We start from the raw sequence: 17750 nt of genomic DNA, 5'->3' as shown, positions 1-17750 counted from the left end.
AAACATGCTTTCAAAGTTAGGCGAACATTTGGCTAATTTCATAATTGTATACGATTTTTATTTTTTAAATATTATTAGTTTCGATTTTACTTTAAAAACCTTGTGACAAAATTGCCATAACCACCGTGCAAATACCGTAAGGTGTCTACTATTACATTATTCAACTTCAGGACGCGATGCCAGATCGGTACAGCCCCGATATGGAGGCTCAAAGGATATTTGATAAGATGTTCGACGTTGACTCCAAAAAGTCGTACATTGTGGACTCCCCACGATGCGGTTACGATATAGACGCGTCCGATTGCGACGATAAACCGTACCACCAGGTGATCTATCGTAGAGATGGCTCAGATAGTATGCCTGTAGTCCTGCACGCCTCTTTATTTTACCCCGTTCAGTGTCGGCAGCCTCTTCACGATGTAGACGCGACATTTTATGGACCTAATTGACGCAAAAGATTTTGAGTAAGACGTTGAGTCGGTATAATGGCTCCTCCACACTATCCGCGAAAGCAGATTCCGACGTGAATGAATGTACATTGTGTGGTTTATATGTGAGCTTTTTTTTTACCTCAACGAAACCGGCAATGTACGTCGAAACTGCTAAAGTTTGGTGATAGTGTGGAGCAGGTATTATAAAGTGTCGATGACATTTTTTGTGATTTCTAGACCAATATTAAACACAAATAGGTCTGTTACTAAGCACAGATAGCGATTTCAACGTATTACTTAATCGTCTATGAGTTGATGTTATGAAGTCCTTAACACAATTCAATTCAAGCTTTTAAAGAAGTTTCAGCTTATAATAAAAAAAAATGTGTCACGAAGCTTGCTTGCTTACTTGCAAATCTCGAATGTGCATCAAGAGGGGCGTCACTAGTCATAAAAATTGATTTAGTTTTGTATAAAATATCGCCTGATATTTATAGATTTTCGTATACTTTGCTTTTAAATTAACATTCTGTTTATATTGATACTGGCAGTGATTTTTTATTATCATTTATGAATAGATCACAAGTTTCAAAAACATAATCTCTTACTTTTTTAAATAGCGGTGTCGAATCTATTTTGTGGGCGTAGATCGCCCATAAAATAGACACCGACCGACACCGCTATTGTCCATGGGACGTACTACGTATTGGGTAGTAGAATGATGCACTTTCTAGAAGTCTAGCAAATAAAGTGTCGCTTCTATCGTACATAAGGCGCCACGTGAATTAAGGATGTCATAGGACGTTATACGATTATTTCTAGTTCTATATATTACATACCCGTTATTCCGAATCGTTAAGGTTAATTCTCTAGAGATGTTTTAATTTTTGCATGAAGGACTGACTCTTATTCTACCCCGTTGTCGAGTATGTTCCTGCATCAACCGCATGCCCCTCACTCCGTCGTTCTTCAAATTCTTCATTAAGTTGTTATTGTTAGCACATTTTATCAACACAACTCAAGGTACGATATAAACTAAAACTAGTGTGGTCAGAAATTATAATACAAATTCAAAATTCTTTATTCTTATTGACGTAAAAAAAATTACTAAGTCTACAAAATACTTATTCTATTTGAAATAAATACATACTTGCCTCATTTATTTTCGATTCATTGTGTCTAATTGCTCGTCATTTGTTTTTTTTCAACTTGAGTTGCCACGGCCAGCTTCATAGGTAGAAGAGAATAGAAGATGCGTAGCAATGCACGATTGTTGCCTACCTACATTTTACGAATGTTCAACGTGAATACGTTCAAACCTATACATATGGTTTTTGTTACAAATTTATGTTATGTAAAATGTTTTAAGTTTAATAAATAATATTGAAACTGTACACAGACAATTGTATTCTTTAACAAAAGAAAAATAAGTCTCATTTTGTTACCAGCTATTGCCGGCGGTTCTGTCCGCTGCAAAATGTAACCTATGCCACTGGCCACTCTCCAGCTCTCCCAACTATCTACATTAGTTTTAACGTGTAAGAAGGAGAAACAAACACATTTTCACATATCATAATATTCATATTCAAATCATTAACATATACAATTTTCATATTATGAACGAATAAAAAATACTTCAAATTAATGTGTAGTTGTGTTGATGGTTGTGCAAAATCGTCTTAAAATGTTTATCTTGATGCCAAATTGGGGCTTGCTTAAAATCCTTCACGTTATTTTTCGCATACTCATCGTATTTAGGTCGCATTAGATAAATTTAATAAATCCATCAAGTTAGCTTTATGCTTAGAATCATATATTTCAGTCAAATATAATGAATTGTTTTATGTTAAAATAATTAGTTATTTCTATGTGGTCGTATTTTGTATCCGTAATTATAATTTTACTGTTAAATTTATCCAATATTGGAATAAATTGACAATGTTGTTTATTCTTTTTATTCTCTAAATGTAATTTCCTAAAAAAATCACTATCATTGAAGTAAATAGAATAAATAATGGCGTCACATCAAAACGGCTCAACAAAACTGAACGAATAACATCCAAACAGACAAGAGAAAACTATAGGCTATATAACTTCAGTTTCTGTCTTACAAGAAAGGGAAACGCGTGTGATGGAACAGTGATGGAAATTTCCTTGTAGCTGGTTGTAGATGGACCAAACGGTTACAAATACACGAGTAGAAAGGACAGATTTGACCCATCGTGTTCGAGTTTAATAAGGACAAGCTACCTAAGACCAATAGGTGTATTGAATAGTTGTATCTCATGTGGCTACGCTGAGCCCTTGCCTATAATTTTATTTATCTTTTAGATACATTTTTTTGACTTCCCATTGATTGTATTTCATTTTGTTGAGCCTAATTTTCGGCCATCAGTGCGAAGGTGGCCTAACACAATATTTCATAATCTTAAATAGCTTTATATATAATGAAGATATATTTATCATTATTGAATATATAAGTCTATCAGTTTCATGTTGCGCATTAAGATGTTAGTTTAGGCCACTTTTAGACTGATGACCTCATTTATTGAAACCATACAAAATGCTGATGATTTCTTGCAATGTAGGTCGTACACAAGAAAGATGGTACTTCGCAACGACACCACAGACTAACACACGTTTCCGCCGCGGCGCTGAGGCATAAGTACGCCATATTGGAACACGAATTAAGGCTGCAGGTAATAATTCATACTTACTAATGTTATAAAAAGTTTTGATTTTTGTTTGTCATGAGTAAACTCGAAAATGTCTGAGCCGATTTTGATGAAATTTGGCACAGAGATAGACGAAACCTTTACGAATGACATAGGTTAATTTGTTCGCATTAACTAATTTTAAACTTCATTATAAATTACTTCAAACTTTTATTAAATGTGGCCGTCCAAATCAAAAGGGACCTTATGGCGGTTAGCACTTAGGTATTTATCGCCGTTGTTCGAATACAAAACAAAGGCAAAATTGGCGTTGGCATTTGCTTTTGATTTGGACGGCCACAAATGCGCTTACGTGCTACCTTTTGTGCCACTGACGTCTGAGTCGCTAGGTGACCACGGCTCGTAACAAGACTCGAAACGTCCGAGGTGTAAAAAGTACGTGCGCGTTGAATATCTGTTTTAATTAGCTAAAAGCATTTCTTCCAGACAACTGAATAATTATATATGCGCGATTTCCAGAAATCTCTATCAGAGGAGTGCGAAGATCTAGGCGTGGACTCCCCATCGGCGTCGGAGCTGTTCCCCGAAGCGGAGCTGCTGTTCGCTGCGTCCCCGGCCCACGACCACGCCCAGGAGCAGGGGGCGCAGTCCCACACGAGTGAGATACATAAGATACTTATATGAACCCTTTATTGCACCATTTACATAATAATTCATTACATAATATAAAATAGGTCGCCCTCAGCGCAAGTCTGATTTTGAGCTTCCCTTTTTTAAACTGATTTTGATGCAATTTTCATTGTTATTTATACCCGAAGATACTTAAAGACCTCAACTCTACCACAAATCTTCACTAAGTGAAAGTAAAATGTAATCTATTTAAAAAAATCCTTTATTAATTATGCATAATCTAATGTTGTAATTTTTCTATAAGTTAAAGAAGGAAATTGAGGCGCCAGTGAGCCTTTCTGTATTTTAAATTTGATTAGGCACATACAAAAAATTAAAAGTTACATGCTAGAACACGCAACAAATATATAACAAATATATTTTCCGCCACAGCGCAACCGAGCCACGCGAGTATCCCCCAACCAGACATTGACGACCAAATAGCGACGGACCAGCTCCTCAACCGCGACGACATCGAGCGGCAACAGCTGGAACTCGGGCTGGAGGACGTGGGCATCGTGAGCGTGGGCGACGGGATGCAGCACATCGCGCTCAACCATGAGGAGTTTGCGCGTGCGCATCCCAATACGACATTCCATAGCGAGCCTACCGAAGAAGCGCCGGTAAGCAATCGTTTAATATGGCAATACTCTTCAATATTACATGAATGTCCGACAGGGTTCGTAATGTACTCTTTAAACTGTGTATTGTAGCTTGCTAAGAAAACATAAGTGTACAGTACAATATAAATTGCAATAATATTTAATTTATAGTTTATACGAATTTACGGCCTACTTCACCTCTGCTGACTACATATCTGGTAATTGAAGTAATATATCAAATAGATACGTTTCACGCCAAAATGCTTCATAACTGTATGTGGAGATGTAAAGCTGGAGAGTGACATAGACTACTTTTTGCAGGGCGGGGCCTCAGCTACCTTTTAATAACTCAAAGATTTATTCACTCCTTCCACAGGTGCAGCCATTCACAATAGCTGGCTTGAAGGGCCGCCACATCACATCGACGATCTTCCACTCCAACCGCGCGCCCGCCACCGTCCTCATGACGGCGCCGCAGACCACCGTCATATCCCAGGCCACGGCCGACCCTCACGCCGTCAAATATGACCTCGACCACATGATCAACTCATTGCCCTCATCGCACAACATCAACCTATCCTCAGTGCTGGTCAAAGACGATGGCCTCACCAGATTCGACAGCATTCTCAACGATTCCAGAGAATTGCACCTCACGCACACAGCCTCCGCTATAGTCCACTCCACCGGAAACGCCACGCAAGTCATTAGACGAGTCTGCTATGATGATAAAAGAGATAGAGATACCAGCTTCCTCATGGACGAACCGGACGCTCTCATAGCTGGTGACGACGCGAAAATGGTGGCCGAAGACAGCTCCAGAGACGCCACTCTGGAATCCATGGCGGATGTTGACGACGACAGGTCATCCCCTGAGAGACACACAGAATTGTTCTGGGAATCTAATTCGGCATCGGAGCGATCGGAAAGCCGACGACCGTTGGACTTTAGCAGTGATAGCGACAAATGCTGCAAGAGCCCATCATATGATGAGACCAATTCAACTGATTCGAGCGGGGTCGGGACTCACATGAGACTGGACTCCGTGATCAAAGACGCGAGGGGGATCGAAAGGAGCGGCAGCGCGGATGGCTCGTCAGCCGATGATACCCATCCGCCGCTGCGCACGTACCCGCCGAAGCGAACGTACCATCCTTTGGAAGGAGAAATGGAGAGGAGCCTGAGCGGGAAAACCCGCGCCGGAGAGCGGTCGCCGGACAGCGTGGAGGTGCGGCGCCGCGCGTCCGGCCGCGGCGTCGTCAAGCGCGGCTGCCACTGCTGCAACGGCTCCCCCTCCCCCGCGCCCCCCAGACCTAAGAAATCCCGACAGAGAAAACCTACCATGGACTTCACCAACTAGGACTATTGTGATTATTTGTATGTACTTTAGGCGGCGTTCGACGTTCTCCCGTCGACGACTGCCAGACTGAAATGCGATCTCCTACTCACGAGGTTTCACTTTTTTAGCTGTATAATATTGAAGTTGTTGAAATTGTTTTGTATATAATTTTATAAGTATATATAACCTATATCTAAGTTCACGGCAGATTTAAGCGATGTATTTTTGTTAACGTTTTTCATTGATTTGATTTTAGTAGTTCCTTTTAGCTGTTATTATTTTTAAGTCGCTACTGCATCGTCACCTATCAGTTCAAATTCTTGATGAAAAAAAGAAATATTGTTTTCTTTTATTTTGATTGTTAAATTTTACTTCATGTAATATATCCATATACATATTGTATCGAAATATGCGCTGTATGATAATATATATTTCTATAGGTTACCTCCATATTTTAGGGTAAGTGTTTTCGTTAGTGATACTGGCCATACTCAAATGTGAATTTAATCGTCTTTAGATATAGATATTGTATTATTTGAGCCAGTCCTCGATGTTAGACTGACGTTGGCGCTTCGCCGTCGAAGCGAAGTTATCTGTGAGTAGTATTTAGTTGTAAACTTCCACGCCATGCACAAAACAGACCGCGATATATTTGCGCGTCCTTTTCGACATTCGTTTATACAATATCCCCGTGCCAACGTAAACATTTGACGCGGCACTTGATCTTATTTCCCAAAGTTATTGCTGTATTTAAACTTTTATAGTAGCGATGTGTTAAGATAGTGTGATTTAATATCCATAGTGTAAAAGATGTAAATATTTCGCCTCCGATTTGGAGGGGGCTATCTAGTCACTATAGTACCGATATTGTTAGTCTTGTAGGCCCAGTGCGGTCTCTGGCTCCACTGTGACAGGCTTAAAGCCCTACTTTCGTGCAGTATTCTACCGCTTGTATATAAACGTGATGGTGTCGTAACCGGGCAGCGTATGTTCGAAATTCATTCCGAATTTGTAAATAGTGGGGGTAAATTCTAGTGAATTTAGTGGTCGCGTCCCGCGATCGTTATAGTGAAAATTAATCGATACACTCTGGGTCGGATTTGAATTAACAGATAGTTCAGAACTTCATGTAGCGTAAGATAGAGTTATTAGATAAAATTAACTCGACGTGTCTAAGTCATGGCTATGTAGCGGACGCTCGAACGCGTTCGCCTATGACTCGAGGCACTAAATTAATATCCAGTGTTATGGTTAATGTGTTTCTGTGAGTACGGAACATTCGGTGTAATAATTTACGTTCCAGAATGAAATCAATCTTCTGCCATTTTCTAAAAATAAGGTTCAAATTTTTTATATAATCCAGTATGTTGTTATTGTTCGGTAAGCTGTAGGTAACCTCCGATGTTAACAAACTCAGTATTGCATTGCGTTCTTCTTTTGTTAAATTTTTCATCTAGAAATTTAAATTTATTAGCTGTAAAAACTATGTTTAGGAGTTTATTTTCTTGTCTTATTTTGAAATGAACCGTCAATGTTTCGTGATTCTGTAAAATTATTTTTAAAAGTGCTACAGGAGAAATGATCATTAAAACTTATCTATTAAATGTTTGTTCTTTTATTTAAATCTTATATAATTCTATAGTTTAGTCAGTCTGTCAGTTAATAATTTATACGTCTTTTTCTTAAAATTAACAAATGTGATTGATCCATAGATCAACAAAAAGAAAAAAGACTGCTTGTCTCGTTCCAAGCATAGCCACCTATGCTTGGAACGAGACAAGCACACAAATTATATATACTTAATAATACATAACCTATGTAAGGTATTGTAATTAATACGTTTTACTATGTAATTGTAAATACAAGATAAAATATGTACTTAACACATTAATTGCAAATTCGCTATCACCGCACCGCATGGAGACCATGCAGAGCATCTTGATATTTTAATAATCGCAAAAAATATGTAAACAAAAGTATCTTCCACTTAAATCCCGAATATTAACTAAAAAAGGAATATTTTACAAACATCTTATACTACTCTGAGTTTTTTATGGATTTACTATATAGGAATTTTGTAAACCTCTTAGACTAGCTGGGATAGCTCCGAGCTAAAGACAGTCTCTAAGGATATGTAACAATTAGGAGTTGTTTCAGATATCAACCTAAATAAAGCGTAGGCTATCCGGCATCGGCAGCATCGCTTCACCTTTTTTATAATTTGATACACACCACGATCGATCGATAGCGAACATTTCACGCTAATCGGTTCAAACGTACACTAAAGGTACTTTCCGAGTATGAGAAAAGAGAAAGTATTTATCATTTCATCCAAACTTTTCATTGGATGGGAAAGATGATAAAGAATATCTTCAATTCCACTACTTTTACTCTTGCACTATCGTCCACTTCTTCTCCTTTATTCTCTTCATCACCTCAAGAACACCTAACCTGAAGTCCAGCTTATCATCATCATCATACTTCACCACCGTCGGCAGCAGTGATGCGAAAAACGCCTCATCTTCATTCATAACTGTCCTTGGATCAGATTCTATTTCTACGTGTTCTACATAGTCGATGTCATCACTTTTTGCCGAGAAACTCTCATCAGCATTTCTTTTGCGTTTTCTTGAATCTTTTTTAGGGCCCAAGCCAACGCTTATCTTAGATTTTTTCCGCACTACGGAATCATCAGTTTCTGCATCATTCTCTACTTCTTGTTTCATATAAATATAACCACCTTCTTCATTATATTCTCCATCAGAAAAGTTCTTTTTTAGGAATGTTAGTTCATTGTGGAACATGTATGGGCGTTTTTGTTTTCCAACTTGCGTTTTGAGTGTCTTCATGAACGTGTCTCGGATATTCGTCCATTTGTATATTACTCCTTCCCCTGAAAATTAAAACTCAATCAGAATTCTATACATTGGTGATTGGTGTATTTTTATAGTAGGTAGGTAAGTAGATAACTAGCTGTGCCGGGAGCTTTGCTCTCGGGGGGATTTCGGGATAAAAGACCTACGTACTATATTCCATATCTACATACTAATGTAAGTATATCCAACAAACTTGATTATAGAAATTATTGACAATCAAAAAAGAATGGAGTAGCCATCTAGATCTAAAGTTCGAACAGAGTTTGTAACAGCTACATTTGATGCATATTTCTAGCAGGCGCTATACACACACAAGTATTCATAAAATACCTAATTTCGACATTATACCTAGCTCTTACATTGTTTTTTGTACCTAGGAACTATTACTCACGGAAATACCTAGTAGCATAATTTACTCTCAAGTTCTACAGCTATTACGCGCTATAGCTCACCAAAAATCTCCCCAATCAAACCTCAATCGCAAAACTCAGTAGGTAGTAAACACAGAGTATACGAGTATACCTACCTACTCTGTGTTTACTACTACTAACTTTTGCGCATTGGCATGTAGTTAAAAAAGGACATACTTAGAAACAAACATATTATCACACCATGCTTTCACATTTATAGGTAGGTACCTAGGTATTTTACCCTTCTTTGGGCGCGGAATCGCCAAACACCTACTTTTATCCTATAGCAAAAATATATCATAGTGTATCTTTTTCATTACCCATCCAGTGTTGCTCCTCTGGAGACATTTGTTCGTAGTTCTCGTCCAAAATCTTGAAAATCTCTTCCCATGCCGTCCGTCTTTCTACCTTATCTCTATAACTCTCTAAAGACCTATCCCACAAGCAAGGCCGCTCGCGAACACAATTAAGTAGATCCTTAACATTATATTTGAACTTTTTCATTGCCATTTGGCTTATATTTACACTCAAAACGCACGACACGAGTATTCAACGCCAAATCGACGCGTCACTGTTCGTCTTCGTTTCGAATACCGGATCGAAACCGTGTGTTGCAGTCTCCCTCTGTTAATGAGTATTGGATAGAGACAGCGTTAGTAACGAAGTCAGGGACGTTTTTTCGGAAGTGAAGCAACATGAGGGGCAACGTCACGTCACGATATCGTGTGACGTACGCCTTGTCGCCTTGTGTCAGTACTGTCAGTCAACCGCGGTGCTGAGTATTGTTGTTTTGACTCATAGATAAAAGAAATATTTTGACTGTATGGTTCTATGATGGGCATTCGTAATTATGGATATTACAAAATGTTACCTAGCCAATTCTAAGGATACAGTTCGACTGTTAACACATTAGGTACAGACATAGGTTCGATTCCCACGGGAAGTTTAAGTTGACTTAACAGGAAAGTTTTACTAGTTGGAATCTAGAAAAGAAGTTATCATTTATTTAGTAAGATTTATGTAATTCTTTCAGTCATCAATCACAGTGACTTCAAGTTTAAAAATAAACTTTGATAGCGGGCCGCGGCGGGTGGGTTGGTTGGGGGATTTCAAGAGCGTCGATTCTTTCAACATTTCGTCATAATCGTGTCTCAGTGGTTTTTCAATAGTAGAGTTTATTTATAGTGTAAAAACGATTTTCAATATTGAAAAATTATTGAGGCACGATTTCGACTGATGTTAGCTGAATCTACACCCTTGCATGCGAAAAAGGCATACCATGCACTTTTTCTTGGGCTGATATTGTTTTTTTTATTAATGTTGATGAATATACTATGGCACCTACTAATTCCCTGGTTGATATATGGATATAAACGGAACCCGCGCGCGGGGCCCTTCTTAATTCTATGATTTAACCTGTATGGGCATACACAACTACCACAGATATATGTTATTATATTTGTGGTACCTACCTATTTATAAATTTTACATATACCTAAGTACAATATTCTTACTACATTTATCTTTCTAAGTCTATGTATCTTATCGTATCTTATTGAAATAAGGTTCAATTTCGCAAGGAATTCACAAATGAAGTCATCATATCGATTGATTGCGCGCGCAATATTCAGCACTTATTTGACGTTCTTTGGAAAAATCACTTTGACACCAGGAAAGGTTATAACGCCGGTTTTTTGCATTGTATTAAATATTATACAAGATTATAACATTATTTTCATTATTATACGATATCATTGTCGTGTGCGAGTTATTGGGAATTATAATTAATTTTATAATGTTTGTGTGAATCTACTGTATAATAAGCTAAAATAATTAGTGAATTTCACTGGTAAGTGAATTTTATTATTCAAAATCTTTGTCAAATAACAATTAATTACTTAATCTATATATATATAATTCGCAATACATTAATAACATCTAATATTAATGGTCGCAAAAATCTAGACAACTTGGCAAACAGGTCGATAGGAAAAGAGGTAAGTAAGATACGATAGGATACCTATAATCAAAAGGTTTACTTCGAGTATGTAAATTGTTCTTAGTTTAGTTTAGCTTCATGTTTATAAAATAGCATAAACAGGGCGAAGGGTAGATAGCAGCCCTTTACATTCATAAAAATGTTAATTCAGTAGGTACCTTAAGCTGTATGTCTTGTCACTATTATCCCACTTTACAATATTTGATATTGACAAAACGGAACAAAATATTATAGGTGCTTAATTTAGTTAAAGTACCTATAATGTTTTTTAGGTATTTTAGAATAACAATTGTTTAAGACTTACCCATCTTCCGAAAATTGGATGCTCTAATTTTTCTGTAGAAGGCAGCCTGTTGTCAGCCCCGGAAGAAACCATCAATATCGTCTCGAGATCTCTTTCGCGGTCTGCCTCTGCGCCTATTATACGGTCTATACTATGCGCATTCTTGTACTCATAGAGTAGTCGGTCACCCTCTCCGGCGGCAAATATGACCAGCCCAATCCCACTTTAGCTTGGCCGATTTGGCGCCAACGACTACAATTCGAATACAAAAAACTTTTATTCGACAAAAATCAAAAAGTACCTACAGTAAAACAATCGTCAGATAAATAAGTACCTACATTATTGAAGACAAAGATTATTTATTTGCAAAAACATGAGTTTAGATTTTTGTACAATGTGGTGTTAAAAGAAAAACTCAATCCTACAACCACGGGAATGCAAATTTAAATGGAGAGCATGCTATCATCCAACAAAATCGAATTGCTGAATGGGGGACCAGTTTTTTTATTATACTAGAGGTATAGTGGGCCAACGAGCATGCGAGTTGCCTGATGGTAAGCAAACACCGGCGACTTTACGGGTCACCGGCGCGTTGCCGACTTTTTGAGAAAGCGATACTCATCGTGAAAGTTTATAAATGCTTATGTTGACTTTCTGTCCAGGGACAATAGTCTCGAATAAAAAGAGAATCCCTTCTCGCAAAAGTAATTACATAGATAGAATAGAAACCCCACAACACGAAGATGATATATTGTTTTATTGCTACGATAGCCTTCAAGTGTAATCGATATAAGGACGTAGCAGGCGCTATTTTACTCGCATAACAATACACTATAAATATCTATTAAGTACGCTACGTGCACGTCCCGGGTTTTGCTCCCGTAGAAATTTTGACATAAAACGTATCATAAGAGAGAGAGCTTATCGAAGGCGGAAGGCACACGCCGCATCAACTGAAACAAAACTATTTATCTGATAGGAATTTAAAATCTAGACTCTACTTCATCTACGCGTTTCTTGACAGAGTAAAACGTAATTTTTTTCTGGACATTAGCAGTACGCATATCGTCTTTGACTCTTGCCATTTATTTATAAGGAAACCGTAGTCTATTCATAAGGAAATGCAGTGCGCCATTGGGGACAATAAATGATGGGTAGGTAATGATGAATTGATGATCGTGTCTTCAGGAACGATGACGTGGATGGTGTGCCTGCCTGGTTGGGGCGCTGCCATGGCGGCCGGCGCGTTGCTGCTCTACGGAACACTAGATGTTGCCTACTTTGCAAGGATGATGTATACTGTGGCTAAGGCCCGGTATTTCAAGAAGAAAGCCTGCATCTTGGACACTACTGAGGTTCACTGTGAGTAAACTTGTCTTCCGTTAGTAAAATAATTCTGGAATCACTTTTATAACATTGCGAGGGCCCGATGTTGTATGGTGCAGTCAACAGCAACACAAGGCACACAAATTTACAGCAAATTCGCCACTACTTTTCTTTCCACAAATAAGTCTGAAATCATAACCTAACGTTGCGAGGATGTGATGCTGTAAAGGGCTCTGGATGTGTTCTACTGTGGATAGATGATGAACACTGTGGCTGAGGCCCGGTTCTTTAACAAGAAAGCCTGCATCCACTACACTACTTAGGTTGTTGAGAAACTGCAATTGTATCATCAAGATAACGTAAGAAGATGATGCTAATACCTATATGGTAAATAGGTGACAAAAAAAGATACATTGTGAGGATAATGAGGTTTCTACCCTATACATATTTTTAATGTTGAAGTGTCCCAGATCAATATAAGTTATCCGTCAAAGTCAAGAGAATATTATCAAGTACAAAAAGTAGATCAGCAGTGTAGTGTACGCTGGGAAAGTAAGTATAAAGACTTTAAACTTACATCAGTACAGGTGTGAAGCCTGGCTGTTAATTTAGCTATTATTATAGTTTGACAAATAACAACCATGCTTTTAGTTCTAAGACGATATTATTTACCAACCAAACTTTGAATCATCTTGTTGCAGCGTGGTGCCTCCTCAACGACATCGACACTCTCCTCTACCACATGAACAACGCCCGATATCTTCGCGAGCTGGACTTCGCTAGAGCTGACTTCTACGAGAGGACCGGCCTATACGCGAACATCAAGGCGGCAGGTGGCGCGGTTGTCCAAGCAGCCGCTACCATCAGATACAGGCGGTACATCAAGCCTTTCACCAAGTTTACCATCACTTCCAGGGTCAGTATATTTGTAATCATCTGCTATATTGATCCAGTGGTCTAGAGTCTTCTTTAAGACACTCACTGTTACCACAATAACAGTGCTAGCTCGAAGCTGATCTTCCAAGAGAATATTGGTCTCTACGCGGACATCAAGGCAGCAGGCGGCGCGTTGGTCGCATCAGATATAGACGGTATATCAAGCCGGTCACCAAGTACAGTTATAACCGCCTGACTTTGTTAGTAAATGATAGGGGAATCCAGACGTATACCTCGCTTTCTCTTACTCTACTCTTACTCTTTCATACTCTTTCATATCATATTAAACGTGATTTTTAGAAGCTGGTCTTCAATGAGAGGACGGGTGTGTACTTACACCAAGATCAAGGCAGCATGGTGTCCAAGCTGCTTTTCACCTCTATCTGCGGTTGTGTTTTTACGACCTACCGCTTGCCTGTTGTCAACCTTCTTTGGGAATGTTATTGGTGCCTGCTAAGACTTTTTATACTTTAGTTGCTTCGTACGTCATCCTCGGGAGGATACGGAGAGGTCCTTTGGGAACCACTGGTTAGGATGATTTTCAACAAATCTAAAGTTGTCAAATTCCAGGCTATATACTGGGACGAGAAGACAGTGTTCATGGAACACGAGTTCGTGGGTCCCGGGGGCTTCGTGCACGCAGTGGCTGTGTGCCGGCAGAGGGTCATTGACACCTCCGCCGCGGCCATCGCTGAGCTGCTCCTCCAGCTCCACTGCGCTGGTAGCTGTCACACCCCTATAGGGAAGATGCCTCCAGAAGTAAGTAGCAGTTCATTGGCTTCACTATCCTGACTTCATTATTCTTATATATAAAACATAGTTGTCTGCCGCGTTTGTCTGTCTGTTCCTATAAACTCAAAAACTATTGCACGGATATTAATTCGGTTTTCACTTATTAGTACTTAGTTATTGTGAGGAAGGTTTAGATGAATAATTTATTATTTTTTTATCCAAGCGAACCCGGGCCGGGTCGCTGGTAAATACTATAAGGATCTTTTTATCTTTTATTTTGAACGGAGAAGAGAAAATAAACCCTAAATCACTATTATATCTTCTCCTTGTGACTAATTACAAGATAATAACAACCAACCAATAATAAACTACATTTTCCCAGTTGGAGCTCTGGGTTCAAAGCAACGAGCTGAGCTCCGCCAAGCTCCGGGGCTCCGGCGTTGCCCTCCCCTCCCTCCAGCCCCACCCCGCCCCCACCGGCTGCGGGGAGATTATGCCCAACACTGGGGTGGAGTGAAGAAAAGTCCACTGCACGAACGACAAACAGAAATACTGTTAAACACTGATAAAAATTGTTAATTTAACATTAATAGACAACTTGGGGGCTACCATGAAACATAAAATACGTTGGACGAGATTGCGTCCACACGTTTATTTTTTTTTACACGATGCGTGCATACACAATATGTGAAAAATTACAGGTAAAATGACGCGCTACGTCTTTATATGTTTCGTGGTAGGCCTTCAGCTCCCCAATCTCGCTAATAATTTCAGCTGGATCGCAGCATATGATCCATATGAACGAACCATATGATCATTACGCTATTTTTACTGTTTCGATTTCGCACAAATAGATTGACAGATTTTTAGATCAAAATTGAACTATGAAATCATTGTTGCCGTTGTCAAAACCAATTTAATGCCAGCTCCACCCTGTCGCCGAACTCAGACACATGCCGACGCGAATGCGTGAACATTGCGTAGTTGTATGAGTGCTTTTATTTATCGCAATGAAAAACCAGCAATGTACACCGAATCCACCAAAGTTTGGCAATCTGTTCAGAGACAGTGTGGAGCTGGCATAAAAAAGTAACTCTTAAACGAAACGCTAAGAAAAAGCCAAAAATATCGATCTTCAATTATAATCCAGCAGCTGAAGGGTCGAGTTATCAATAATATGTGGTCGTCCTCATCAAAAAGTACCTTATGGCGCCCGGAACTTACGCCATTATAGCCGTTGTTTTGTATTGGAACAACACTAAGTGCTAGCCGCCATAAGGTCCCACACATATAAACTTTATAGCACAAAATGCAATTTGTAAAGGTAATGCTAAAAGCAAGGGCCATGCAGAAAAAAGGGCCATACAGAAAATGCTTTGTGCAAAAAAACATACATAACTTTATGAGCCATGGCCCATTGCTCAGTCGTGCTCATGTTGCACGTTGTAGCTCCGTTTTTTTTTCGTTTTAAGTATCATGGCTCCATCGTTCGCCAAAACGATGATTTTGCCTATGTCAAGGTTGAGATTGACACAGAATATGTTATAATATCAATATTGAAACACGGTCTCGTTGTAGCTCCGTTGTTTTCTATAGGATACATTGACGTACGTCGAAACTTCAATGTCTGCGTTGTCTGTGACATCAAAACGACGGAGCACAAGTGAGCAATGGGACATGGCTCTATATTAGCGGGATTGGGGCGCAGGAATTACACTTATCCCAAAAAAATCCAAGGAAGCGAAACTTTAGTTTCAACAAGCTTATTTTGAACGAATATAGAAATCAATGTCTGTCTATAGGAGTGCCCGTGCCTCCAAAAACTGAAACTGATATAACGGATTGTGATGGTTCGTGCAGTGAAATATTATTAAAAATTGCGTCATGAACAAAGTTCGTCGATGTTATTGACAAATATGTGAGTCTCAGAACTGTATTAGATACTATTTATCTATCAGATAAGCTAGTCTGTAAAAATATGGATATGGCAAATGTTTGTTTATAGGTATAATTAAATACCTACCTATTTATAAATTCTAACTAAAGCAGACACTATATCTGTTTTAAGATATTTTTCGTACTTATCATAAAATGTATCGTAACCTGTTTTGTCCCACTGCTGGGCAAACAAAGGTCAAAACAGGTTAAAAAAATTGCTATTAAAATAGAGCGCCTGGCGATATATGAATGGATATCATGTTGTTACTATTATTGCTCGTCATAAAAGTTAGGCGTTATAATACTACAATTTGGTATTTAACGTAATTGCTGGTTTAAAACTATTTAATCTTATCTATAATTATAGTAATTATAATAAGTCATATAAATGAGTTTTGGATCGAAAACAAAATGTAAGCTACTTTCAAAATATTTTTTTCTCAGTAACTTAGTTACTTATATCTATTAAATGTAAAAAGATAAATTCATTTTAAACTCATGTAATACAATATTTTATGTGCATTTGTGTGTCAAGTCGTAATCCATAATCCATCATTCAAACATAGGCTACTATTTTTTTTTAATGTACCCTAAATTACTATCATTGAGACTTAATCGTGTCTGTTCCGCTTTCGCAGAGAAATTCACGCGGGCGAAGCCTCGGACATAAGCTAGTACTAAAATAAATGCAATGTCTTTATTCTTAGGTACTAATTACTATCCTAAAACTACCAAATAGTAGGCATAATAAAATACTTTTTTTGGTGTCAATCCCAAAGGTACCTACTTTAATAAAAGAGTGTTATTTGCTAATGTTTATAATTGGTATAATGTTTAGTCAATATTTATTTGTCTAGTATTTTAATTCTTGTTGGGTTTTAGACAGTTTGCCATATAGTTAATTCGTCACAACTGTCTGTACAATACATTTTTTGATGACGAATTGACTGTAATGCTTATGGCAAATCGAACCTTGTTCATCATTTAAGTTTAGATATTATTATTATTGTTGTAGGAATTATATTTAATCGGTAAAATACATACGATTTCTTATTTTTTTGTATTGCAGCAATCGAAATTACGTAATAGTCATTATTTAATATTATTTGAAATAAATATGTTATTGGCTAATTTATTTAAATTTATTTGATCCAGGTACCCTCTTTTAAATTACGTAACTATAGACCAGAACCACAGGAACAGTGTTAAGGAACAGTAAAGTGGTGGTGTGATGCACGCCTTTGAGCCGAAAAGCCCCACGTTGGAATCCTACATATGCCACATGAGTTTGTCTACCAATCTCTATAGGAGTTTTCATAGACCACCACTTGATTCCGGTGAAGGAAAACATCGTGAGCAAACCTGCACTCTAGTCGATAATTTATCATCTAGTGTGTGAAATGGAGAAGGCAATGCCAAACCACTCTACTGGGGTATTATTTAATCTGTGCCACTACATAATATTGCCAAGGTAGTCTTTCTGTGCTTCATTTCACTTAATGGCCACCCTTAGCCATGAGGAATGCGACTGAAGGAG

At 38.3% G+C, this 17750-nt stretch overlaps 3 protein-coding genes across 4 annotated transcripts in view; 2 read left to right on the top strand and 1 right to left on the bottom strand.

Moving 5' to 3' along the window:
- Positions 1-7311, top strand: part of LOC128680224 (uncharacterized) — a 30946-nt gene extending 23635 nt beyond the window's left edge. The window contains exons 13-17 of one of the 2 annotated variants that reach the window (XM_053763222.1): positions 171-326; positions 3020-3130; positions 3626-3764; positions 4169-4398; positions 4754-7311. In XM_053763222.1, the coding sequence (XP_053619197.1) occupies positions 171-326; positions 3020-3130; positions 3626-3764; positions 4169-4398; positions 4754-5734 (1617 nt within the window). In that variant the 3' untranslated portion in view covers positions 5735-7311. The remainder of the gene's footprint in view (positions 1-170; positions 327-3019; positions 3131-3625; positions 3765-4168; positions 4399-4753) is intronic. The other variant, XM_053763223.1, reaches the window with a different exon arrangement.
- A 1-nt stretch (position 7312) lies between these two features.
- On the bottom strand, positions 7313-9646 carry LOC128680225 (uncharacterized). The gene is made up of 2 exons (XM_053763224.2): positions 9320-9646; positions 7313-8606 (listed from the first exon to the last, which is right to left on the bottom strand). Exons 1-2 carry the CDS (start codon positions 9507-9509, stop codon positions 8101-8103), a joined length of 696 nt encoding a protein of 231 aa, XP_053619199.1. The 5' UTR covers positions 9510-9646; the 3' UTR covers positions 7313-8100.
- A 990-nt stretch (positions 9647-10636) lies between these two features.
- Positions 10637-15718, top strand: LOC128680231 (protein THEM6-like). Its single transcript, XM_053763231.1, has 5 exons — positions 10637-10848; positions 12470-12643; positions 13309-13523; positions 14114-14302; positions 14658-15718. The coding sequence occupies exons 2-5, from the start codon at positions 12475-12477 to the stop codon at positions 14790-14792; spliced, it is 708 nt and encodes a 235-aa protein (XP_053619206.1). The 5' UTR covers positions 10637-10848; positions 12470-12474; the 3' UTR covers positions 14793-15718.
- The last annotated feature ends 2032 nt before the right edge of the window (positions 15719-17750 follow it).

This window comes from Plodia interpunctella, chromosome 23 (genome assembly GCF_027563975.2).
Source record: "Plodia interpunctella isolate USDA-ARS_2022_Savannah chromosome 23, ilPloInte3.2, whole genome shotgun sequence".
In the NCBI taxonomy this organism is placed as follows: domain Eukaryota; kingdom Metazoa; phylum Arthropoda; class Insecta; order Lepidoptera; family Pyralidae; genus Plodia; species Plodia interpunctella.
Note: the sequence above shows the minus strand (reverse complement) of the source record. Positions and strands in the feature narration are given on the sequence as shown.

Bases quoted from the DNA above. Each gene is read 5' to 3' on its own strand.
- LOC128680225 (XM_053763224.2), bottom strand. From the start codon at position 9,509: ATGGCAATGAAAAAGTTCAAATATAATGTTAAGGATCTACTTAATTGT. The intron at 8,607-9,319 runs GTAATGAAAAAG...TTTAATTTTCAG, and splicing joins AGAGGAGCAACACTGGATGG to GGGAAGGAGTAATATACAAA.
- LOC128680231 (XM_053763231.1), top strand. From the start codon at position 12,475: ATGACGTGGATGGTGTGCCTGCCTGGTTGGGGCGCTGCCATGGCGGCC. The intron at 12,644-13,308 runs GTGAGTAAACTT...ATCTTGTTGCAG, and splicing joins GGACACTACTGAGGTTCACT to CGTGGTGCCTCCTCAACGAC. The intron at 14,303-14,657 runs GTAAGTAGCAGT...ACATTTTCCCAG, and splicing joins TAGGGAAGATGCCTCCAGAA to TTGGAGCTCTGGGTTCAAAG.